General features: G+C 42.3%; 1 protein-coding gene across 3 annotated transcripts in view; it reads left to right on the top strand.

The window, feature by feature from the left end:
• The first annotated feature begins 18,055 nt into the window (after positions 1-18,055).
• Positions 18,056-27,469, top strand: part of LAMP2 (lysosomal associated membrane protein 2) — a 46,787-nt gene continuing 37,373 nt past the window's right edge. For all 3 annotated transcript variants that reach the window (XM_081115225.1, XM_081115226.1, XM_081115227.1), the window contains exon 1: positions 18,056-18,297. In XM_081115225.1, the coding sequence (XP_080971351.1) occupies positions 18,234-18,297 (64 nt within the window). In that variant the 5' untranslated portion in view covers positions 18,056-18,233. The remainder of the gene's footprint in view (positions 18,298-27,469) is intronic.

Below are 27,469 nucleotides of genomic sequence, written 5' to 3'. Positions count from 1 at the left end.
CTTCTTTTTTACAGCAGCATAGTATTCCATTATGTAGATGTACCACAGATTTTAATCCACTCATCTGTTGATGGGCACTTAGGCTGTTTCCAGATCTTAGCTATGGTGAATTGTGCTGCTATGAACATAGGGGTGCATATATCCTTTCTGATTGGTGTTTCTGGTTTCTTGGGATATATTCCTAGAAGTGGTATTACTGGGTCAAATGGGAGATCCATTTTTAATTTTCTGAGGAAATGCCATACTGTTCTCCACAGTGGCTGCACCAGTCTGCATTCCCACCAGCAGTGCACAAGCGTTCCTTTTTTTCCGCATCCTCACCAGCACTTGTCGTTTGTTGACTTGTTGATGATAGCCATTCTGACAGGTGTGAGATGGTACCGCATTGTCATTTTGATTTGCATCTCTCGGATGATTAGTGACTTTGAGCATGTTTTCATATGTCCCTTGGCCTTTTTTGTATCCTCTTTCAAAAAGTGTCTATTTAGGTCCTTTGCCCATTTTTTTTTATTGGATTGTTTATCTTCCTTTTGTTAAGTTTTATGAGTTGGAGCATAACTTTTAATGACTGTTTAATAGTCTGTTGTCTGAATGTAACATGCATCATTTAATCTTCTATTTTGAAACATCCAACTTCGATATTTTCAATTGAGCCAAGTATTTATAATAATAAAAGCGTAATATGCTAATTAGACTGGACAGCCAAACGACCTTCTGGATGTCATTCTGGACGAAGCCACCATGGCAGGGGCCAAGACAGAGATGGTTAGGGGCGATCAGGCAGGCAGATGAGTGGTTAGGGGAGATCAGGCAGGCAGGTGAGCAGTTAGGGGTGATCAGGCAGGCAGGTGAGCAGTTAGGGGAAATCAGGCAGGAGCAATCAGGCAGACAAGCGAGTGGTTAGGGGCAATGAGGCAGGCAGGCAGAGTGGTTAGGGACTATCAGGCAGGCCAGTGGTTAGGAACCAGCAGTCCCGGATTTCGAGAGGGATGTCTAACTGCCAGTTTAGGCCCCATCCTGCAATCAGACATGCCCCAAGAGGTCCAGGATTGTGAGAGGGTAAAGGCTGGGCTGAGGGACACCCCCCCATGCATGAATTTCATGCACCGAGCCTCTGGTTTAAAATAACTTTGTTGTAAATTCTTTCTGTGTAGTGAGGCAGCCTTTGAAATGTGAATAGTTACTCCAGACCTGTTACTGGCGAGATGACAAGAAGATCTCGGTTCTTGTCTTTTGGAAAGAAAGATTTCAATCAAGAGACAAAGTGTAGCAAAGTAAGTTAGAATTTATTGCCCACAGCAAAAATATACTTGGACAGTGAAACAAGGAAGATGCATAGAAGAAGTAACAGGAGACCCTAGGCTGGGCTGCTTTGGCTCACTGGGAAGTCAGAGAAAAGGGGGCCTTGGACACAGGTTCATGGGGTTAGCCTGGGATGAACTGCCACTGCCCATTGCTCCCCTGCCGGTAATTCTCATGGGGTCCCTTAGATTCTAGGGCTTAGAGGGAAGAAGGGGGAGGGGAATGGCTCAGGCATGCTCCCCTGGAGGAAAGTGCATGCTGGGCTTTTCATCCTGAGAGTATTTATCTCTCTTGTAGGTGGAATCTTAGGGGAAGTCTCAGTGGAGTGACTCATAATTCATCAGCTTTCCAGATGTGCTCTTTCAGGGTTGTGGTCTCCACTGATTGGTCAGCGCCAGGAGTCATTAGTCAATGCAGCTGGTCTTCAGGCAGCCACCTCTTCACTTGTCTGGTTTTGTTGCTTTACTGGGCCTGAAACTGAAATACAACTGAGGCCTAGGTGTTATCTTTAGGGAGGAAAAGGTCAGGGGGTCTAACCACATGACTAGTGATATGCTAGGGGAGGATAGGTTACCCTGGGGTGAGGTTCTTGTTTTCCCAGTTTTCCACCTTCCTAGACATTGGGGCTTTCTGCCCTGGTGACCTTCTGTACCTGGCCCATAGTCCTTGCTCTGCTCATATCTAACTGCCTATAACAAAAACTTTTCCCTTCTTGGTTCTTTGGCTGGCCTAATAATCAAATTGACATAAGACAGATTAACAGGAGAAAAACATTTAATTTTACTAGTATACATAGGTGTCCTATAAGAATATGAGACCCACAGGCAGTCAGGCAATTGAACTTTATATGCCATCCTGAGCTAAGGAGAAGGGGGTAGGACTCTGGGGCTTCAAAGGGGGAAGAAAACAATTCACAGGAAGATGGAAAGTGCAGATGTTTGATAAATAAATGTTTGCCATGCCATGCAGACAAGTCTTTCTGATATAAAAAGTTATCTCTGGTAATAGCCCTCTACTGGGTACAGGACCCATATCTAGATCATTTTAGGCAGTTCATGGGGAGGTAAGAAGCATTTCCTCTGAGTCTGCTGGGTTTTAAGTGCCTTCTGCTCAAAACAATCCACATGCCAAAGTGGCACATTTTGGGGTGGCAGATTCTGCTCCCCTGCAGAAGTTTTTGAGTTCTCATTTATTGGGTTTGCTAAAGATAAAGAACGCCTGAACTTTTCTTTTTTTTTAATTTGGGAGTTGTTTGAGGGTTTCATACAAATGTATATTTGAAATAGCTCTAAACCTATAGATGTTCTAAGCATCTTTTGTGTTTTTCCAAAGCACTTCAACATCATATATATCCACAAGTTCCTCCATCAGGGAAAAGAATGATCTAACTCCCTTCCCACTTGTTCCTCTCCACTGAGTAGAGGCAACTTGAAGATAATGGGCAATCACTAGCAATTAGGGTGTTTTTTTTTTTGGTGGGGGGGGGGGTGCTGAGCTCCAGGGGACTGGAGGAAAGTAAGAATGCTTATGCCCTCAAGTGTTTACAGCCCAGCCAAGTACAATAAAATCAAACCCATGTGCAATATTGGCCAGGTAGATTCTAAGTCACACAGTGTCTTATTCTTTTACTAGGGGCCCGGTGCACGAAATTCGTGCACTGGGTGTGTGTGGGGGGGAGAGTGTCCCTCAGCCCAGCCTGCCCCCTCTCACATACTGGGAGCCCTCAGGCGTTACCCCCATCACCCTCCGATCGCCTGATCGGCCCCTTGCCCAGGCCTGACGCCTCCGCCAGAGGTGTCAGGCTTGGACAGGGGACCCCCATCTCCCCCCAATCACTGGCTCTGGCACCCGCCCAGGCCTGAGGCCTCTGGCCCAGGAATCATGCCTGGGCAGGGGACCCCCATCTCCCTCGGATCGCTTGCTCCACCCCCCGCCCAAGCCTGACGCCTCTGACCCAGGCTTCAGGCCTGGGCAAGGGGACCATCCTATCCCCCCAATCCCCGGCTCCGCCCCCCACCCAGGCCTGATGCCTCAGCCAGAGGAGTTGACCCTCATCACCCTCCGGTCACCAATCACCGGATCGGCCCCTTGACCAGGCCTGAGGCCTCTGGCAGAGGCATCAGGCCTGGGCAGGGGACCCCCAGCTCCCCGCGGTTGCAGGCTCCGCCCCTGCCCAGGCCTAACGCCTCTGGCCTAGGCGTCCGGCCCAGGCAGCGGGGACCTGCAGTGGCAGCGGGGGGCGCCGCGACTGTGGGCTTCGCTTTAGGCCCAAGCAAGGGACCCCTAGCTCCTGGGACTGCCAGCTTCGACCGTGCCCAGCTCCCATCGCTGGCTCCACCCCTACTTCCTGCTATCACTGGCCAGGGCGGCAAAGGCGCCTGATTCTCTGATCATGGCTGGGGGGCAGGGCAAAGGTGGCCCCAGGGCCGTCTTTGCCCTGCCCCCTAGCTCTTAGCTCCCCCCTGGGTTTCAGATCACTGTCAGTGGCAGGGGGCTTCTTCCTGCTTTCCCTTTCGCCTCCCTGCATTGTGCCTACATATGCAAATTAGCCGCCATCTTGTTGGCAGTTAACTGCCAATCTTAGTTGGCAGTTAACTGCCAATCTTAGTTGGCAGTTAATTTGCATATAGCCCTGATTAGCCAATGAAAAAGGTATCGTCGTACACCAATTACCATTTTTCTCTTTTATTAGTGTAGATAACTCTACTCCAGGATCTGGCCTAACATTAGCACAGAAAAGAGAATTAATTCACTCATTCAACAATAGTTACTGAGTATCTACTATGCACCAGACACTGTTCTTGGTGCTCAGGATATATCAGTGAACATAAGAGGCACAAGTCTCTGTATTTTGTATTACCAGCACTTTAATTGGGGAGGGGGGTGGAGAGAGACCCTAAACAATAAACATAATAATAAGTAAACTATATTTTATGTTAGGAGGAGGTAAATTCTATGAAAGAAAGGCAAGAAAAAAGAGTTTGAAAAGTGCATGCATGTGTATGCTTCAGTATAAAATTGGGTAGTCAGGGTAGACCTCATTAAGAAAGTGACAGGTAAGCAAAGACTTGGAGGAAGTGAGAATTAGCCATCTGGACATCTGAGGGAAGAATGTTCCAGGCAGAGAAAGCAGCTGGTATAAAGGCCCTGGAGTGGGACTGTAACTGAAGAAAAGCAAGGTAATGGACATGGATGAAGAGAAGCAAAGTTTATTGCTTAAATGAATAAATGGCTAGATATGGGATTACAAAGCAAGATGTTAGCAAGTATAAAAAAAAACACCCATACTGCAAATTGAAAGTATTGAGTGCATGAGCAGCTGCTGAGTTAGAAAGAAGTTGTCAGGTGAAGATAGTTTTATTATTATAATTATTAATCTTTATTGTTTTAAGTATTACATATATCTCTTCCTCCCCCTCCTACTGACCCCTTCCAGCCCGCTCCTGCCCACTGCCCCAGGCCTTCACCACACTATTGTCTGTGTCCATGGGTTATGCATATATGAATAGAAGGTCTTTGGTTAATTACTTCCCACCCACCCACCCTCCCCCTCCTTCCCTCCAAGATTCCACACTCTGTTCCATGCTTCCATGCAGATGAAGACGGTTTTAGACAGGCTTTGTGAAACTTGAGTGTTCCATGGGAGGGTAAGGTGGAGAAGCTTATAAAATGGAGCCAGGGCCTCAAAGCACCCCACAATCATTGTCCAGGCTTTCAGGTCTCTATAGGGTTAGATGAGAAACTCAAGTCTTGAGACCATTGAAAACTGGCATCTACTCTTTTTTTTTTTGTGCATGTACTCTTATTTTAGGACTTTTAAGTGGCAAAGGAAGCAACAAACCATCCAAAAAACGAAAACAACAAACTACATTTTTTATCAAAATCTTATAAATGCTGACTTCAGGGGAAAAATGCTTAGGGATCCACCTCTTCCCTAAAATCTTCCAATCTTCCATACAAGTGTTGTTGTATTAGTTTTCTTTTTAATTTAATTTAATTTCTTATTAAAATATAGTTGGAATATAATAGTATATTAGTTTCAGATGTACAACATAGTGATTCAACAATATGTACCTTACGATGTGATCACCACACAAAGTCTAGTGACCATCTGTCACCATACAAAGTTACCACACTATCATTGACTATTTCACTTATCTGTGGAATTAAAAAACAAACATAACAAAAACATACTCATAGAAACAAAGGACAAACTGATGGTTTCCAGAGGGGAGGTAGGTAGAGGGATGGGTGGAAAAGGTGAAGGGGAATATAGTCAATAATAGTGTATTAGTTTTCTACTGATGCTTTAACAGCTCACCACAAACTTGGTGACTTAAACAACACAACTTTATTATCTTACAGTTCTGAAGGTCAGAAGTCCTGAAATCAAGGTGTTGGCAGGGGTGGGTTTCTTCTGGAGGCTCTGGGGGAGGATCCCTTTCCTTGCCTTTTCTAGGTTATAGAGGTTGCTTGCATTCCTTATCTCGTGGTCCTTTTCCTTTTATATAACTGTCCTTTGTATTTTCATTTACTATAAATTCCTTCCTCTAACAACTACTGGGGCACAAGAAATATTAGAAAGCTGTGTGATGCAAGTTGATAGAGTGCTTAGAGGTCATTTTACCTAACTTTTCCTCAATATTGAAACTCATTCAACATTTTCTGGACAAGTGCTCATTCAGCTTCTCTTTAAACACTTCCAGTGACTTGAAACAAGTCAGTATGAGTTATTAACTTTTCAGGTCTTATTGTTAGAAACTCTTCCTTCCTACTGAACTGAATCCTATCTCCTTGTAACTTCAAATGAATCTTCCTAATTTTTCTAAGGAGCTCCACAGAATGACCTCATTACCATGTGAGAACACAGCAAGAAGGTGGCTGTCTGTAAACCAGGAAGCATGCTCTCAACAGACGCTGAATCTCCTAGCACCTTGATCTTGGACTTCCCAGCATCCAGAATTATGAGAAATAAAAGTTTGTTGTCACTCACTCTATTGTAATGTCATAGCAGTTCAAACTGACAAAAACAGGCAAGTTATTTAATCTTTCTGTGCTTCAGTTTTCTCATCTGTAAAACAGAGATAGTGATAATTATTTTATCAAGTTGTGAGAATTACATGAGATAATACATGTAAAAGGCTATAACAGTCCCTGTTCTATAGGATGTGCTAGCTATTATTACTTTTAGGGTGTCACCAGTGAAAAGGTAGGTAATCCTAGATGCCTATCATGGATATGCTCTTTGAATGTTCTCATTTGAGCTACTATGTTTAAAGCAAAATATACCATACTGTTTCATTTTAAGATAGGGCCATCTTGGAAACCCAGAAAGAACCTAGGATTTTTAGGCTGTTAAAGCTGAAAGCAACTGTGGTGATTTTCTAGTCCAAAGTTTCATGTAATGTTTTAGCCACAAAGCCCCCTTATTCAAACAAAATTTCACCCAAAAAACCATGATCTAAAAACAGAGAAAACTGGATCCATTCTGGTTGGTGTGGGGTAAAAAGCCGGATGTCCTGCCCACACAATCTCTTCCATACACACTCAGAGATACCTGATCTAAACCCAAGGACTCCATGGAACATGCTTTGAGAAACACTAATGGAGTTCAAACAGATAGTAGAGCCAACTCAAAGGCTAACATGGGCCAAATAAACAAGGTTTCAGTTTATGTGGGCTGCAAAAAAACAAAAGCTCCAATTTTCATAGAAACGCAAGTTTATTTCAATAGAGACATGCTGAATACAAAGGGCTGAAATAAATGAGTAATCATTAACATAAAATAATAGAACATTTTAATAAAAATTAATATTTTTCTTGAACATTAACTTACCAGACACTGAATAACTGCACAAATTAATAAGCATAATGCAAATAAATCTATTTTTCTTGTTCTCTGAAAGCAAAATATTTCCTGTTGCACACATCAAACAAGTCAGTCCAAGACTAATGACGTGACAATCGGCTGCTAAAATATTCACTGCTAGTGTTAGTGAAGAGAATTGGTGCGCCTGCGTATAAGGGGCATAAGGGAAATGAATGCAATATGATTATAATAATCAGTCATTAGCAAACGTTGTAGTTCCTTATTAATAATCCTATATAATAAAAGGCTAATATGCAAATCGACTGAATGGCAGAATGACTGGTCACTATGATGCATACTGACCACCAGGGGGCAGGCGCACGATGCAGGAGCTGCCCCCTGGTGGTCAGTACATTAGCCAGAAGCCAGGCTCACAGCTGGTGAGCACAGTGGTGGTGGCAGGAGCCTCGCCCGCCTCCGTGGCGGCACTAAGGATGTCTGACTGACAGCTTAGACCTGCTCCCTGTGGGCCTAAGCCATCAGTCGCACATTCCCTGAGGGCTCCCAGACTGAAAGAGGGCACAGCCTGGGCTGAGGGACCCCCATGAGTGCATGGATTTTGTGCACTGGGCCTCTAGTTATGTATAAGAGGATATTGTAAAAATTAAGTTACAAAATTTTTATTAAAACATTTCTTACATACCGTTATATTGGCTAGGATGCAAAAAATATTCATTGTGGGCTGCATATGGTCTGTGGGCTGTGAGTTTGACATGCTTGTAGTAGAGGAAAGTGTGATTAAATGGGCAAAGAGATTATGTGACCTGAACAGGCTACAGAGTGATTGGCAACCAAACTGGGATCAGAAACCTGTTCTTTTGTTTTGTTTTAATATATATGTTTTTATTGATTTCAGAGAGGAAGGGGGATGGAGAGAGATATAGAAACATCAGTGATGAGACAGAATCATTGATTGGCTGCCTCCTGCACACCCCCAACTTGGGGATTGAGCCCACAGCCTGGGCATGTGTCCTAACTGGGAATCAAACCATCACCTCCTGGTTCACAGGTCCATGCTCAACCATTGAGCTACACCAGGCAGGCTGCTCTTCTGATTTTTATGCTGAGGAGAGTGAGTGGCTCTTAGGTGCAAGCACTATGCTAGATGTGGCAGTATATGGGGAAGCCTCAGCAGGGCCCTGTGACACCCATCACTTAGGTTTCATCTGGGTGACTGGTGTCTCTATCCTGGTTTATAGGTCTTCAGGTGGATGTGTCTACCCCTGAAAGCCACCTTGGCTCTCAGAAATCACTGTGTCTGTGAAGAAAAGATGGGGAAATACGGATGGAAAGAAAGAGATGGAATCAAGTAAAGTGTACTTACTTTTCTTAACTTCTAGTAAATCCCTAATGAAAGGGTTGGTGGGATGGACTGTCTTCCTGAAAGCCCATTGTAAAGCCAGCAAGTACTTTCCTGAACAGTCAGGCAGAAAACAGAATAAATAACATTTGGAAGAATGAAGTTGCTATGAAACTTACACATTTCCATTCATGTGAGTACTAAGGTCTCCATCTAATAAGTTCTATATCAGAACTGACCAGAGCCTTCAGTGTTTCCTGCCTTTCTTGCTGACATAAAACTTTAAAGAAGGGGGCCTTTTATTTATTTTTACTTTAAAAATATTTTTATTGATTTCAGAGAGGGAGATAGAAACATTAATGATGAGAAAGAATCATTGGTCGGCTGCTTCCAGCACGCCCCACACTGGGGATTGAGCCCACAACCCAGGCATGTGCCCTGACTAGGAATCAAACCATAACCTCCTGGTTCATAAGTCGATGCTCAACCACTGAGCAATGCCAGCTGGGCAATGAAGGGGGCCTTTTAGAGCACAGAGTTTGAGCCAACTGAGAATAGAGCTCCAGACAAGATATATAAAGGTAAGAGTTGTATTGTCAGCTCTGCTGCCTACTTGGGTAACTTGACCTCCCTGAGCAAAATGAAGGAGTTGAAACAAACAAGGACTCTTCTGTTTTAAAATGTCTTTTATTCCATATCAAAAGTCCACAGCTAATGGCTGCCATCTTAAGCCAAAGAGCTGGCTGCAGCCTTCTCAGTTACACCTGCAGAGTCAGGTCATTGTCATCATCAATAGTGTCATAAAGAGTAGGTAATGATTTCTGAATTTGAACTCTCTCCTCTAAACCACTAGTGCAAAGGAAGAGAACAATATGATTATTTCCTAAGCAACACATCACTTCAGTTTCATGAGTCACAATATCCTGGGATCACTCTCCTTTCATAATCTACTGAGTTGAAGGAGAATGTGCAGATTACAATGGAGAGATAAGTAAGGTTGGTATACAAGTGTGTGTGTGTGTGTGTGTGTGTGTGTGTGTGTGTGTGTGTGTGGAGAGAGAGAGAGAGAGAGAGAGAGAGAGAGAGAGAGAGAGAGAGAGAACACAGTAAAGAGAGAGTTAAAGAGAGAAATATATTATAGACAAAGAGAAAGTGGTAGAAGCAGAAGTCAGAAGTATGTCAACAGTCAGCTGCCAAGTCTAGTGGAAAGAAGGCATATATCCTGCCACTTTCTCTGATGTGAGACAGATGGGGCAAATTGTTGGGAAGGCCATTCCACCAGCTCAGCACTTAGGTAATATAGTCTACAAAAGCCAGAACCTATTCTTAGACCTGCCATTTATTTATTAATTAAATAAACATTTACTGAGCACTTACTATGAGAATAGACTAGTGGCCATGTTCTCAATCTTAAAGAAGCTCACAGGCTGCTATGGGTTCTGGCCCAGCGAACAGACAATTACAGTATGATGAATGACATGATGAGGGAAGTCCAGGGATTAGGTGAAACCTCCCAAATTTCATCCTTGGTTTGTTAAAGAAGGCTTCTTTGGAGAAAGTCATGTCACCTGAAGGAGAAGCAAAAGCCAGCCTGGTGTTGGAGGAGGTAGAAGGAGAAGGAATGCTTTAGGCAGAAGTAGAACTACAGGTTATTTTAATTATTTTCTTTGTGCTTAGCAGTGTTTTTCAAATGTTCTTCACTGGACATATATTACATTTATATAGAAATAATGTTAAAATATAAAGGATAGCAATAGCTATCTATTTTCAAAATTTTTTAATTTTTTCAATTACAGTTTACATTCAATATTATTTTGTATTACTTTCAGATGTACAGCATAGTGGTTAGACAATCATAAACTTCACAAAGTGTTCCTCCTGACATTTCCAATACCCACCTAGGACCATATATAGTAGTTATAATATTATTTTAAAATTTATTGTTAACAGTATTATAGATGTCCCCCTTTTACCCTATTGACCCACCTCCACTCTGCCCCCACCTCCACAATATTATTGACTATATTCTCTATGTTGTATTGTACATCCCCATGACTATTTTGTAACAAACAATCTGTATTTCTCAATCCCTTCACATTTTTCACCCAGTCCCCCAACCCCTTGTTCCTCTGGCAGCCATCAGTCTGTTCTTTGTATCTCTGAATCTGTTTCTGTTTTGTTTGTTCATTTATATTGTTCTTTAGATTCCACATATAAATGAGATCATATGGTATTTCTTTTTCTGACTGACTTATTTCACTTAGCACACTTTCTAGGTTCACCCATGTTGTCACAAATGATAAGATTTCATTCTTTTTTTATGGCCAAATAATATTAACAATGGCCCCCTCTTAATCAGTGAGCACCAATGAGAACTTACTTAGCTTTGTGACACACTAACAGGGAGAGAAAAGAACACTGCAATTATTACTAATAATAACAGTAATGAGAATATTTGTTGAGTTCTTACTACATGTCAGTGTTTTCCAGGCACCCCATTTAATCTTTACAATAATCCTCCATGATAAGCACAATTATTATCATCTTTATTCATGGATGAAAAAACTAAGGCCCAGAGGTCACACAATTATTAAGTGGTAGAGACAGGAATCAAATCCAAATAGCCCAATGGCAGAGCCCTGGCTTGTGACTCCTACATTGTACTGCCCTTCTTTACAAGATTAAAGTGATACACACAAGAGATCAACTAGTGTTTTAACTCCTTCTTCTTATAAGAAGCAACTGCTTGCCATCAGCTGACTATGTCTCTGTCTCCTCCAAGTGGGCTTGGGGGCGGGTCAAGGGATAATCTTTTTAAAAAATATTTTTATTATTTCAGCGAGGAGGGGAGAGGGAGAGAGAGTTAGAAACATCAGTGATGAGAGAGAATCATTGATAGGCTGCCTCCTGCATGGCCCCTATTGGGGATCGAGCACACAACCTGGGCATGTGCCCTTGACTGGAATCAAACCTGGGACTCTTCAGTCCCCAGGCCTACGCTCTATCCACTGACCCAAACCAGCTAGGGCAGGATAGTCTTCATGTGTGTGCTGAGAGGGAGATCAGATGCACAAAGAGCAGGAAGTGAATTTCCTAAGGTTGCATGACAATCTGATGGCTGAATCGGTTCCAAAAATCCACTTCACCATCCCAACTGCTGGGCCCCGCTTTGATCTGGTCACACCAGCAAAGCTTATTTTATGGGAAGTATCCGGTTTTCAAATCCGTGCCATAAATCCAAAAGGTTTATTAAAATTCCCCTATATTAATGGTGGTGTGCTGTCATGCAATCCCTATGTTAACCACGTGGTTATGCTGCAGACAAATGTAGGAATTTGGGGAAGCAGGAGTTTAAGAATATTTGTGGTATTTTTATAAATTGTGATACAGCTACATAATTAAAGGTTATGCAGCCATCCAAAAGAATGAGGTAAAGCCATATAAGTTTTAAGGAACATTTTCAAGATATGTAAATAAGTGAGAAAAGCAGGTCACTAAACAATATGAAAAGCAGGCTCGCATTTGTCTAATTAAAAAAAAGAGTAGAAAAAGAAAAAAAAACCCTGTCAAGAAAGACCAGGTGGAAAATGGGTTTTCAATAAAATGGAATTTTAGAGCAACAGAAGTCTAAAGGCCACAAAAGAAAAATAGCACCACTGTTATTTGAACAATGGCTAGTTACTTGCATTTTTGGCATTGTTAATCACTGAATCTGGGTTTCTCTTTGAATTTCACATAGAGAATGCATTACACAACAATTTATTATAAAATACCTGCTTTCTACACACATTTTAGGACGAACTACCACCATCAACAAGTCAATACAATTACATCAGGGGCTGAACAAGCTCAGTAGTGGGTGACACACATTTTGCAGAATTCTGCCAAACAAAGGAACTGAATAGGCTGTAGGTAAAGCAAATGAAAGGTGTTAAGGAATGAAACAGTTTAGATATTATTAATTCAGACATGGTACGTATATTCTGCAAAACAAAATTAACATTTAGTACCACGCTAACGAATTTTATCTCCAAAGAGATTAGTGCACTGGCAAAGTATTCTGATAACAGTGGAGATCTGTGGACAGCAGGTACCAAAAACATCCAGCCTTGCAGATCTCAAGGTAGCGATGGCCTTCACTGATCACTCCCTTTGTCAGAAGGCCAAAAAGAACTTGCAGCATGATCACCTGCCTGCTGAACTTTCACTCGAAGCAGCAAACTTTAAGGAGCCAAAGAGGAGTCCCCAGTGGGCAAGGGATGCAGAAAAACATGTTAAACGTAAACTTAAAAGACAGCAAAATGGGACACAAACCCCCATTCAAACCCCAGAGATGTGGGCAAGTCCCCAAAAGTAGTTGTTAGATTTTAAAACTGAACACACCTCATTTCCCAAAGACACAATACACAGAAATTTCAGGGGTAACTGGAAAAATCATCAGAGAAATGCTCAATGAATATCAAGCTATTCAACTCAAATATCTCAGGGCTGAAACATACCTCTATTCATTCAGCCAACAATGCCTCTTGCTTCTTAGCAGAGATGCAATTGGTTAAGGACACCAAGTGGCTTTAGAGAACAACTTTTAAAATTTTTCTTCTGGGCCAAGGTTAGGCCTACAGCCCAGGCATGTGCCCTGACTAGGAATCAAACCATGACCTCCTGGTTCCTAGGTTGACACTCAACCACTGAACCATGCAGACCAGGCAACAGTTATTACTTTGAGGAGTGGGGCTGGGGTCCAAGAGAGGGGAAAGGGTATTTCCTTTAGATTTTATATCTTTTAAAATTATTTCAATCTTTTTAAATCGTTTTTATTGATTTCAGAGAGGAAGTGTGAAGGAAAGAAAGATAGAAACATCAGCTGCCTCCTGCACGGGGTTGGGGGTCGGGGTATGAGGGTGGGAGGACTCCCGTGAGCCCGCAACCCGGGCATGTGCCCTGACCAGGAATCTAACTGTGGCCTCCTGGTTTATAAGTCAATGTTCAACCACTGAGCCAAGCCAGCTAGGTAAAAGTATTTCAATTTTTAATGATTTGTATACATTAATTTAAAAATCATTATTACAAACACAATCCAGTTGCTGTAAAAATTTCAATACAGCACAAGTTAATAAAAGTCCCTTCTCTCCCACCTCTTAATCCCATCCCTAGAGGACAGTTAACCACGGACATGAGTTTGGGGCCTGGTTACTCAGTGTGGTTTCCAGAACAGCAGCATCAGGATCATCTGAGAAATTGCTAGAAATGCAGATTCTCATGTCTCACCCCAGATTTGCTCAACCTCCATATCGGGGCCTAGTAATCTGTATTTTAAAAAGCCCCTTGGTAATTTTGATGCATGCTCAAAGTTGAGAATCATTTCATTTTAGCAGGTTAGACTAGATCTTTGGTGGTGGTGTTGAGGGGTGGGGAAGGGGGATTTGAGAAGAATCCTCCTGGGGAAAACTAATAATTCAAAATGACATGTCCCTATGCACCCAGCGAGCTCTTGGTCAAGGGTTGGCAGCCCCTTGAGCTCACTGTGACCTCTACATTGGGGTTAAATGATAACCGTACTGCCACAGTTTGAAGGCATTATCTAGAAAAGGGGAACATGTCAGAAGGAGAACCACGCCGGCATGGCTCAGTGGTTGAATGTTGACCTATGAACCAGGAGGTCACAGTTCAATTCCCGGTCAGGGCACATGCATGGGTTGCGGGCTAGATCCCTAATGTGGGGCGTGCAGGAGGCAGCTGATCAATGATTCTCTCTCATCATTGATGTTTCTATCTCTCTTTCTCTGTCTCCCCCCATCTCTGAAATCCATAAAAACATATTTTATAAAAAGAAAGAGAAAGGTAAAAGGAGTATAGAAGAAACTAAACAAGGATGAGTCAAGAAAGGAAAAATGGCAGAGAGAGAATGAAGATTAAAAAAAAAGCCATAAGATGGCAAGTAGATGACAGCAACACCTTAGGGCCACTCATTCATTGAGTTAATTCATATTTATCATTTTAAAATTATAAATCTCTGTATCTGTGCTAATTTCCTTCCTCTGACTCACACATTTCATTGTCTATGAAACTGAGGGTCCTTATGACATTGATTAAATTTAGCTTGAAATCATAGCTCTACAAATCATGTCTCTTTCTGTATATGTATATATACCCCCCCCCCCCCAGAGACCTATCCTCCCCCTGCCCCAAAATCAGTAACCCATGAGGCAGCAAAAGATAGAACTCAGTCCTGACTAATGGTGTCAAGGTCTGGACCTCTGGCAGGCTAAAGATAACATCTTGACCTAAGTTATTTTTCGGCTCCAGTCCCTCAGGTGGAATGATCCCCTGGCTACTTTCCAAAGAAACCAGACAGAAGGACACAGGAACAGATCTCAGAACTATCCTCAAGACTAGAAGAAATGGCCGAGACCGGTTTGGCTCAGTGGATAGAGCGTCGGCCTGCGGACTGAGGGGTCCCGGGTTCGATTCCGGTCAAGGGCATGTACCTGGGTTGCGGGCATGTCCCCGGTGGGGGATGTGCAGGAGGCAGCTGGTCGATGTTTCTCTCTCATCGATGTTTCTAACTCTCTATCTCTCTCCCTTCCTCTCTGTAAAAAAATCAATAAAATATATTTAAAAAAAAAAAAGACTAGAAGAAATGATTTATTACCTTTACCTCACCTCTGATCAATCAGCACCCAGTACGACCCTAAACCCCTAACATACAAGTGTCTTGTGTTTTTGCCCTTTATTACCTGTAACCTACATGCCATCAGGCAGTTGGGGGTATTGAACATCAGCTTCCCATTCTCCTGGGTGTTGTCATCTATAATAATAAAAGGGTAATATGCAAATCGACTGAACAGCTGAACAGTGGAATGACCATCCCCCCGACCTTCCAGATGGATGAACCTGGGGCTGCGAGGGCCGAGGTAGCCGGGTCTGTAAGGGTGGCTGGGGCTACGAGGGCGGCCAGGGCTGTGAAGCCCTGCTCTTGGACAAATTTTGTGCACTGGGCCTCTAGTTTATAATAAAATAACTAATATTTCTCCACTGCAACTTTCAGTGTATAGCATTTGGCTCTGCTAATGCTGGGTGGACAGACTCTTTCTGTTCCTCTGACCTACACATTTCATTGTCTATCATTTACCAAATGTGAGATGTTCATTATTTCTTACACCATTCAGTGTCTTCACATTTAGGAAGTGTTTGCTAGTGATCCCTACTCCCTGGCCAAAGAATCATGAGCTCTCAAAGGGTTCCAAAGGCTCATAATCTAACTGGGCATGTGTGTGTGTGTGTGTGTGTGTGTGTGTGTGTGTGTTTGCTGAGGAATTTCACCCACTGGGGAGGTGTGAGGTATGGTAGGAGAGGAAGTGCACATGAAAGGACTCTGGATGCAGCACTATCAACAATCTAGTCAACACATATGAAGTTCAGATTGGAAGGGATCTTCTGGAGCTCCTCAAACATCGACCCTAGTCCCACAGGCTTGACTTCACTGCAGAAGAGCCTGGGGAAAGCTCCTTCAGCTGGGCTGGGGTAATGAAAGACAGTGCATAAAAAGTAAGTAGTTTTCAGCTCTAGCCTTTGTGACTTAGTTGGTTGAGCATCGACTCATGACCAGGAGGTCATGGTTCAATTCCCTGTTAGGGCACATACCTGTGTTGTGGGTTCAATCCCCAGTAGGAGGCATGTAGGAGGCAGCTGATCAATGATTCTCACTCATCATTGATGTTTCCCCTCCTCGCTGAAATCAATAAAAACCTATTTTAAAAAAAGTAAGTAGTTTTCACAAGGTTTGAGATGGGGAGGAACATTAAACAACTCTAAGTATAGAAGCTCAGAATGAACAAAGCTTTAAGTATTTTTAGCCTTTTTTCTTTTTTTACAAAATACCCACCACTTACCTATGACTTCCAAAACATTGTTCTGTCCCAGTCAAGAAACCAGCATTTGTTATGGCAGGGGAAAAGGTTGCAATGTGGATTTAGTATAAAAGGCTGCTCTATCTTACTGTGTTCCTTTTTTTTAGTTTTTTTAAAAACATATTTTATTGATTTTTTACAGAGAGGAAGGGAGAGGGATAGAGCATTAGAAACATCCATGAGAGAGAAACATCAATCAGCTGCCTCCAGCACACTCCCACTGGGGATGTGCCCACAACCAAAGTACATGCCCTTGACTGGAATCGAACCTGGGACCCTTGAGTTCACAGGTTGATGCTCTATCCGTTGAGCCAAACCAGGAGTGAGTGTTCCATTTTTTAACTTGATGATCTTTGACTCATTGAGGCACTTTGCTTCCTTATCCTATATACTAAAAGGCTAATATGCAAATTGTCCCCTCGACCAGGAGTTTGACCAGGGGGCAGGGCTGGCCAGCCAACCTCCCACATCTCCCCCCCATCCCCAGCTTGCTCTGCCCAATCACCCTGATCCAGTCCAGCCTCTGGACCCCACCCATGCACTAATTCGTGCACCGGGCCTCTAGTATTTTAAATAAAAGAGCATTTACTCTTATAGATTCCTAGAATTATAAAGTTGGAGCCACTTAGAGATAATCTCTGACCCATTAATATTGCCTTAGGAAGTTTTGAGAAAAATACAATGTCCAGGCCCCACTCTATACCAACTGAATTAGAATCTCAAGAGACGGGACCAAGGGGGCACCTCTGGTTTTAAAGCCCCACAAGTGATTCCAACAGGATTGAGAAATAGCTCTTGGTAATAATAATAATAATAATAATAATATAAACAAAACACACACACACACACACAAAATTGGACCTACTATTTCAGAATCTCTGAGGGAATAAAGCGCAGGAATCTGTATGTTATTAAAAATACCCTGATGATTCTTTTGGAAACTTACATTTGAGAAGCAGTACTTTATTTCAACTGGAAATTTTTATAGCTTTTGAATGCTTTCATTTGTTGAATATTTTAGGTTTCATCTGTTCAGCTGTTAAATATACCAAATATTATGTTTAGTATGAATTCATTAAAGGATATTTACATGTATATATGCATAGGAAAAGCAACTGGAAGGATGATGGATGGATATAGATTAACACTGTATCTGGGTAGTAGGTATATGGATGATCTTCGGTCGTCCCTCCCCCCTTTCTATTTTATTTCTATCTCATTTTCTTTCTTTCTCCATTTAAAGAAGAGTCTTCCTCTTTCTGAGTTGAATTTCCCCTTCTGAAAAACGGGGTGTTGTAACTTAGTGAACTTCAAGACCACGTCCTGTTCCGGCGGTCAGTGACTTCATACTACCCACTAGCTCACTTGCCCATTTAATAGCATGAACTGCATAGGTAACAATAGTGAAGAATCATCGTATATAATTCTTATATGTATTACGTTGTGATGCCTAGCAACCGTTTTTACTCCAGTAAAATTATTCTCTTGTTCAAGGAATCGGAACTGAAATAATCTCTACCATCTACACTACCTAAAAGTTCATCCTCTCTCTTTTGCCTCAGATAAGGCCGTCCGCGCACATCTCTTAAGAATGTAAGAATGATCGTGAACCAAAAAGCCAGGGCGTGGTCGTCCCGCCCACCCGCCCTACATCACTACCCTTTTCGCTGCTTTGAAGCGCAGAGATTGGCTGAATGCAAGAAAGAGCCCCGCCCCTAGTCTTATGACCGGCGCTGAAGCTCCCAGTCCTGGCTTTTAGCGCTGTGGTCGGTGGGCAGCAACTGTCTTCCTCCGCTTCCCCGAGCCTTTTCCGTGGTGGTGCTGCTCTCGTCGCTGCCTGCTCTTCCGGATCATGGTGTGCTTCCGCCTCTCTCCGGTGCCGGGCTCGGGGCTCGTTGTGCTCTGCCTCATTCTGGGTGAGTTGCCGGGCCCTCCTGCTTAGTATACCTCCCTCCCCCCTACCGCCCCGCCTGGGCCGGGGCGCCCAGTTCAAAGGCCACAACTTGCCGAACTGGTCCCAGGGGTGGGGGTTGAGAGGCTGAACAGCTGACACTGGGCGGTGGCGCTTGCCTCAGGTGACAAGCAATGACCTAGAGAAGACCCGACGGGAGGGGTGGCGGAGGAAGAAGGGCCAGTGAGAGTAAGAAAGGGCAAGTAAGCAGGGTGGGCTGGATGCCAAGAGAGTAGGTAGGAAAAATCGAGGAGTGAAGCGGATGGGGTAGGAAGACTCATTTGGGGAAACTATGAAGGAATGAGCTTAGGAAGTCGATACGTCCTGATTCTAGGGTGGCAGAGACAATTAGGAAAGCCTTGGCTTCCTAGGATCAGGGAAGAGTTTTGAAGATGGTGGAAAAGTATGGGGCGAGAGAGAAAATTGGGGAACGAAAAGACTGCCTGCGTGAAGAACTTGAGGGAAGTGGGGCAGATATGAGAGTTGACTCTGAGGGACAGTGAGAGGGTTGGGGGCTTTGGTGGAGGGGTGATTAAAGAGATGAGGAATGATTCTGGATTTGACTTTGGTAGTTGGAGTTCTGAGGGGGAAGGGACCTAAGGTGGCTGGGCAATTTCCAGGCAAGAAAACTCAGCCTCAACCTCTGGAGAGTAAAGGAATGAGTGGATACTTCGATAGGGAGTGAATATCTGACTTGGAGGTGTTGAAGATGTCAGTTTTCTACTAGTTTTGCTACTTTTCCCAGCCCCTAAATCCATCCTCAAATGTTTCAGTTGGAAGGGCCTTCCAGATCCAAGGATTTGAGATTGTATCTGAGTCTTGTATGCTTCTTTGCCTTCAGAAGCTCTTTTTCTTCTTCTGTATCATGCAACTGGCCTATTACTTGGTTTTCAGAGGAGGAAAAGGTGGAGGAGGGTAGGTAACTTGCTAAGGACTGGGTTGTTACCATGTCCTCAGAATGGCTGGGTGAATGTTGGCTGATTGTGTTCCCCCCCCCCCTCCTCCAAGCAATCAGTTTAATGCCTGAAAGGTGAACTTTGACCAGAATGTCTTTTCCTGACCTGATTCATCCTGTTTGTTGCTACCCACGGACTCTTGCTGTTTGTGACCTAATTAAAAAAGAAACAAAAACTGAAGGAACAGATCAGATGGTAGCAGAGAGGAAATAGAGATACTAGGGTCCTGAGAAGATAGTGAGGAGTACACATCTTATAATTTACACTTCAGTAGAATAAAATGAGCCCCCTAGAACAGTGGATTCTCAATCAGGGGATATTTGGCAATATCTGGAGACATTTTTGGTTGTCACAACTGGGAATTGCTTTTAGCATCTAGTGGTTAGAGGTCAGGCATGCTTCTAAATATTCTACAATGCACAAGACAGCTCCCCCAAAACAAAGAATTATCTACCTCAAAATGTCAGTAGTACCAAAGCTGAGAAATCTTGCTCCACATCCATAGCTTTGGAAGGATTCTTGATTATCTGATGTACTGATTCTCAAGGATCTTTGCTGGGAGTCTGTCAGATCAAAACTATTTCCAGAAAAATACTAAGATATTATTTGTCCTTTTCACTCTCATCCTCTCACCGGTGTTCAGTGGAGTTTTCCAGAAGCCACATAATGAGTGATGGCATCACCCTGATGGCTCTGATATGTTTTATTTACTTCTCAGTTTTAAATTCTATGGCAAATACCTATAGACATAAGTCACATAAACAAAAGCTACTTGAGGTGTTTGGCGGATAAGAGAGTAAAGGGGGTCTTGACACTGAAACATTTGTGAATCTGATCTAGTCCAGCTGTCCACGCAGAGCAGGAAACTCTTCTGTAGGCTTTCTGAAAGCGGGTGGGTGAGGCTTTGCTCAAGCAGAGTTTGAAGCTTTCATGCTACTGAGGACTGAGAGACCCTAAGAAAGGATTGTTTACCAGAAAAGCACCTTGTCAGTGACTAGAACGCATCGAACCACAGCATCTGTTAACCAGTAAGTCACTGCCAGTTGAATCTGCACAAATACAACACTGTTATTGTTTAGAGAAAGTGAAAAAAATAGTTGTCTTCCTTGTTAGTTTTAATTTGTCATTATTTTTGTTTTTGTTTTTTAATGAAAGCTCTTTTGTTTTGATTTTACAAAAGCAATGCTTGCTCATTGCAGAAAATAAACAGGCAAAAGAAACATAAAAGAACCTATCAGCTCATCTGCTAGTTTGCCATTTATTGATTGGGACTAACTAGATTCACCCTCTGGGAAGATTTCCTAGATTGATTCACTCCACTTGCAAGTTCAAAACAGGATTTCGAGGAGTAAATGTTAATAATGTACCCAGATCAGATTTTTAAAAGGTACCAGGATTAAATAGAAACCATGTCTTCTATACAGCTGCTTTTTCTGACAGCTGTTGGTTCAGTGTGGCACTAACTCCTTCCATGTGGTTTTGTCTCTTGAAATTTTAGATATCAAAATGGCTACCAAGAATAAGTTTTTGAAAACTCAGTAAATATTTGTAAAGTATCTGTTATGGATCCCATGCTGTTCCTGGGTTCTAGGAGGGTGGTGAAGGATGATCTGTTCTGAATTTATAGCCTCATTAGCATTAGTGTTTTAGCTGTGCCACTTTGTGACTTTATAACTCTATTCCAACTTCACCAGTAACTTTACTTTTTAAAAACAGCTGCTTTAGAGGAAGTACAGAAAAGAATTTTTCAAGTCTATGTATTGGCCTTTTCCACAGAGTTAAATAGGCTGATATTTATTTGAATTGTAACTGACTAGAGTGAGTACTTTCTGGAGAAGAGCTACATAGCAGCATTATAAAGAGAGTACTAAATGAAAATCCTTCCCTAGCATCATTGCCTAACTGTGTTCCCGTCGTGTGACATCAGAGATTTCAGAATTTTGTGGTTTTGATTCTTATAACTAGTGACTTCTGGTTTTTATAGGGTTGAAGCTTTTCTGGGAGGGAAAAACCTCATAGAAATACCCTGAGTGTGTGTTTCACTGGTTGGAGCCCCTCCTTCCCACAAATGTTTCTGGAATGCCTATTGTGTACCAGCCCCTATACTAGGTGAAAGGGATAGATAGTGCAAAGGGAAAGACAGATGGGGTCCCGGCTCTTGGGAAGCTTACATTTTAGTAGCGGAAGATAGTCCAACATGTAAATAATAGAATTTCAGATAGTCCTAGGTAGTGTGAAGAAAATGCAGCAGGTAATGTGGAAAAGGGATGAGCAGATGATAGGGGTGGGTAATGGAGTCAGAAGGCCTTTCATTGTGGTTTGACATTGGAGCAGAGACCTGAGTGTTGGAAGGAGGACAGCCAGGTGAGCATCTGGAGGAACAGGAATACATCTTGACTTTCCCAAATTCTTAGTTTATTACACTAGCCTATTTTCCACTCTTTTTTTTTTCCCTAACAGTACCAGTGGTGTTCATTTCTGAGAGTGGAGACTATCTTATGTACAGTTATTTCCCTGTGCCCACCTAGCACAGGGCTTGGTACATATTTAACTCTCCGTAAATATTTGTTGAGGGTACTCACTGATGGGCACTGAGGTTATGATGGTGGGCTAGACCAACTTGGTCTTCCTATTCCTCTTGAATCTTAAATTATGTTTTGAAAGAAGTTGTTTTTGTGTGTCTTTGAATTGAGAACGTCGAGATTAGTGCTAAGCAGTACAGATAATTATAAGCCTATTTACTAAAGTATAATCCCATATAATAATGATAGTATCTTACCTGTACCCCTTCAGATATACCTACATAGTAGTGAAGGTAACATGAAGAACAAGGAAGTCTGGTGAGAAGGAGAATATGGTTTTAACAAAGAACCAACCTCTCTCCTTTTGTGGGTGATCTAAAAGAGAACGTAAGCATTGAGATTTTTCTGTAGCCTAACCACATTTGGTTAAACTGGTAACTTTGATTTCAAGGTTCTGCTAAAAATTATTCTAGCTATATTAGTGTGACTTGAAAGGACAGGCTATCATTGGTTATCACATCTGATAGGATTGTAGATATTCAAATATTTACTATGAGTGCAGCTTTTTTCCTCTATATCCTTGGGTGGAATTTGTGGTCAAGGTTTGTTTTACAGTACTGTGTCTGACTTAAGTGATCCATTGGTGCAGGAAGGCTAATTTTCCTCATGTAGTAACAAAAGCATTCTGGTCATAACTTTGTATTATAGTGATCAGAGATCTCCTATCCAAAAGTATACGTTATGAGTACTTGTTGGTATCCTGCTATGTGTTGCAAGAGAGTTCTGGAGGTCTGCCAAATACCACTCAGCAATAAGCACTTTCCATTAGTTGGATAATGTTGAATCTTATTTCCTTATCCACTCTGGGACCTTAAAAACATTAAATTATTTTGTAGCTTGCAATCATATTAGTACTTTTATTTTTAAGAGATTTACCAGAGCCCTAACTGGTTTGGCTCAGTGGATAGACCGTCGGCCTGTGGAGTCAAGGGTCCCAGGTTCGATTCCGGTTAAGGGCATGTACCTTGTTTGCAGGCACATCCCCAGTTAGGGGGTGTGTAGGAGGCAGTTGATCGATGTTTCTTTCTCATCAATGTTTCTGACTCTCTATTCCTCTCCCTTCCTCTCTGTAAAAAATCAATAAAATATATTTAAAAAAAGAGAGGTTTACCAGAAATCAGCTACTAAATGTGATGATTGTACCTATATTAGGAATTATAAGTGAGGAACTGTAAATGAGGAATAGTTAATCTGACTTTAACCTATGAATAGAAAAGAAAGAGTAAATAGGTAGTACTGTATATGCCTATGTACTGTTCTTTTGTTAAGACTCTGTGCTCGCCCTAACTGGTTTGGCTCAGTGGATAGAGCGCTGGCCTGTGGACTGAAGGGTCCCAGGTTCGATTCCAGTCAAGGGCATGTACCTTGGTTGCAGGCACATCCCCAGTAGGAGGTGTGCAGGACGCTGCTGATTGATGTTTCTCTCTCATTGATGTTTCTAACTCTCTATCCCTCTCCCTTCCTCTCTGTAAAAAATCAATAAAATATATATTTTTTAAAAAGACTCTGTGCTCAACATCATTCTGAATTGGTGAGTGTGAGGACAAGAATCCATAACTTTAATATGATGAAAGTAAATATAAACCTAAAATTGGGAAGGGTTCCTTTAAGTCAGCGATTCTCAACCTGTGGGTCGCGACCCCTATGGGGGTCGAACGACCCTTTCATAGGGGTCGCCTAAGACCATCAGAAAACACATATATAATTGCATATTGTTTTTGTGATTAATCACTATGCTTTAATTATGTTCAATTTGTAACAATGAAAATACATCCTGCATATCAGATATTTACATTACGATTCATAACAGTAGCAAAATTACAGTTATGAAGTAGCAACGAAAATAATTTTATGGTTTGGGGTCACAACATGAGGAACTGTATTGAAGGGTCGCAGCGTTAGGAAGGTTGAGAACCACTGCTTTAGGTGCTGTGTTTACTAGAAGGGAAGCTTGTAAGCTGGAACCTCTAACTTGCTTGGCAAAGTTCTCTTAGCTCTAAGGGTTTAGATGCTTTTGAAGAACCTATTAGAGAAATACGCACACTACAGTTCTTTGCAAGATTAACTTACCCAGAGTCTCACAGGTAGTAAATTGGATGGCCTGATTTGAATTCTAGTTCTTCAATTCCAGGGATGGGGCTCTTAATCACCTCATAATATTGCCCCTTAGATCATTGTTTGTTTTACCACCAATATTATGATTCCACCCACCCCATCTTCTTTACAAATGCATATTTTCAGCTACATTGGGTCAAATAGACTTGTAAAAACCTAGCCATTTTTTGCAGTATCTTATGCTTTGAGAAATAAGTTCTGATTTCTAAAAGAACCTATACATGATCTCTTTAGAAACAAACTAGAGAGGATATTTGAATTTGAGAAAGTTGATTTTGAGGACTGCCTTTTTCTTTTCTTTGGAGAATGAACTCTCAGCTCTATAATTACATACTCTAAGATATATTCAGCTGTGGTTTTTTAATGGCATAAAGCCTTTAAACAAAAATGGCTTGGTTGTTCTAAAATCAAACACCAAAATCAGGATGGAAAATGCTGGAGATTTTTTACCAAAGTGTAAATGTTTCAACTATAAACATACCTTATGAGAAAAGCATTATTCCTAGCCTGGAATTTATGTCAAAATTTGTTGAGGAAACTCACATGGGGGTTGAAGGAGCATCCAGAAGACTGACAGGTTGGCTTTATGATTTGGAAGAGCTAAAAGATTGGCCTTCCTGTAATCAGATTAAGCTATATTTCAGGTCCTTATTGCAGGGTATTTGTATCTTGATATAATCAATCAGTTTTTATTGAGAATCTAATATATATTCAGCACTACTAGGAATGATAGGAGATAGAGTATAGGTAATATATATAATACCCACCATCATGACACCCATGATGGATGACATTCATATAAAAGACACACTCCTAGGGGCTGTGGCATAGATAAGATCATTTGTTTCAGGGAGTATATTGGAATTCAAAGGAATTGCAGAGACATTATCAAAAGAAATCTTGACTTTATATATATCATTCCTTCATAGACTTTGGTACTTTTTTTTATTAGTTAACAAATTACTTGTTGCATGCTATAATTTACCACAGCACATCAGTTTGTTGGGAAGTGACAGTTGAAGACTGTTTTTGTAGTTTATGACAATACGGAAGACAGGGTTTGCAGGCATAAAATAACTGAATAATTCAGGATAGTATAAGATATATTAAAATTTTGGGATGTGCCATGTGACTGCTCCTCCAGGGCATTTATAGTCAAGGAAATCTTTGTGGAAAAAAATGGCTGCTGATAAAATGGATAGCATATCAGTCCAGGTTCTTAATTGAAAGCAATAGAAATAAAATCCAATTGATTGTAAGCAGAAAAGGAATTTATTAAAAAGATATCAGGGTATATCCCATACCCAATAGATGCACATACATATGGGTTCACTGATGTGTTCATTTGTAATAGAACCAAACTGGGAATTATGCAAATACCCATCAACAGTAGCATAGATGAATAGTAGAGTAGTCACCCAATGATCGAAAACTATACTTAGAGTGAGAATGGACAAACTGTAGTTACACACAACTGGAGTGAATCTCACTAACATACTGAGTAAAAGAAGCCAGACATGAAAGAGCATAGAATGATTCCATTTATATCAAGTTGAAAAACAGGCAAAACTAATTTCTCCTGTTAGAAGTCAGGATAGTGGATAATGGTTACCCTTGGGAGGGAAATGGTAACTGGAAAGAGGAACCAGGAGGACTTTGAGAGTACTGGAATATTCTGTTTGTTGACACAGGTGGGTTCAGTTTGTGAAAAATCTTTGAGCTGTATACTTAATGTTATGCATACTTTTATTTATATACTAGACTAGAAGCCCAGTGCACAAAATTTGTGCACTGGGGGGGGGAGGGTCCCTCAGCCTGGCCTGCTCCCTCTCACAGGCCGGGACTCTCAGGGGGGTGGGATGTCCAACTGAGGGCTTAGGCCCGCTCCCCCATAAGCATCCTTAGCGCTGCATTCGTCAGCCATGAGCCCAGCTTCTGGCTGAGCGGCGCTCCCCCTGTGGGAGCGCACTGACCACCAGCGCACTCCTGCATTGAGTGTCTGCCCCCTGGTGGTCAGTGCGCCTCATAGCAACTGGAGCTTCTGCTGTCAGGCCAAATGTGAGGGGGCGTAGGCCAGGCCGAGGGACCCCACCAGTGCATGATCAGACCCAGGGAGGGACGCGGGAGGTTGGCCAGCCAGGGAGGGACCGTGGAAGGGCTCCAGCGTGTGTCCGGCCCATCTTGCTCAGTCCCGATTGGCTGGACCCCAGCAGCCAGATAACCTACCAGTCAGAGCATCTGCCTCCTGGTGGTCAGTGCACATCACAGCAAGCAGTTGAGCAACCTTAGCATATCATTAGCATATTATGCTTTGATTGGTTGAACAGCTGACCAGACACTTAGCATATTAGGCCTTTATTATATAGGATATATATATATTTCATAGAGGAAGGGAGAGGGAGAGAGAGTTAGAAATTCTGCGGGTCAATGATGAGAGAGTATCATTGATAGGCTGCCTCCTGCATGCCCTACACTGGAGATTGAGCCCATAACCCAGGCATATGCCCTAACCAGGAATCCAACCGTGACTTCCTGTTTCAAGGGTCAGTGCTCAACCACTAAGCCACACCAGCTGGGCTATGCGTACTTTTCCCATCTATATGTCATGCTGCATACTTTTCCATATGCGTGTTGCACATCAATACAATTTTCCCTTATAAAATATGCATATTAAGTAATGCAGAATTACTGGAGGTCCTGGCTACATATCCCAAAGTCTGATTCAGTATCCCAAATCATGTTCTTGAACTGCATTTCCATTGCCAAGCATTGAACTGCAACTTGCACCACTGGCCACTGCCACTACCAGCTCTGCCTGCCTTGTTTCCTGGGAGCTTAATCCTGCTGTAACTACTTCCACCTGAGGGAGATAGTTCCATTCCTGGCTCCTATACAAATTCTGGTGTGGATGCCTTTGTTAGGTGGAGCCTAGCACAAGATCCTATCCTTGCTGCAAGGGAGGCTTGGGAAAGCAAGTATCTAACATTTTCAGCTTTTTAAAAAATATATATTTTATTGATTTTTTTACAGAGAGGAAGGGAGAGGGATAGAGAGTTAGAAACATCGATGAGAGAGAAACATCGATCAGCTGACTCCTGCACACCTCCTACTGGGGATGTGCCTGCAACCAAGGTACATGCCCTAGACCGGAATCGAACCTGGGACCTTTCAGTCCGTAGGCCGACGCTCTACCCACTGAGCCAAACCGGTTAGGGCTGACATTTTCAGCTTTTAAAGTAGGCAGTGATGTCTGCCAGAAATTGTTTTAAAAAAAAAAAAGAAAAGAAAAGGAAAGAAAGAAAAGAAGAAGAAGAAGGCAGTGGAGGGGGTGTTTCAAAGTGAAATCTTTCCTGAGGTGAATATTTAGGTCAGTAGAAGAAAGTAAATTTCAAATGTTAGGTACAGTGTCTAGGGGTAGAGATTGAATACAACATAGCATTTGGGTCCAGTGGAACAAGTTTAACTAGATCAAAGGGTGTGTTCT

The sequence above is a fragment of the Myotis nattereri genome, assembly GCF_964212035.1.
Source record: "Myotis nattereri genome assembly, chromosome: X".
NCBI lineage: Eukaryota > Metazoa > Chordata > Mammalia > Chiroptera > Vespertilionidae > Myotis > Myotis nattereri.
The sequence above is the reverse complement of the archived record's forward strand: the minus strand, read 5'-3'. Positions and strand labels throughout refer to the sequence as shown.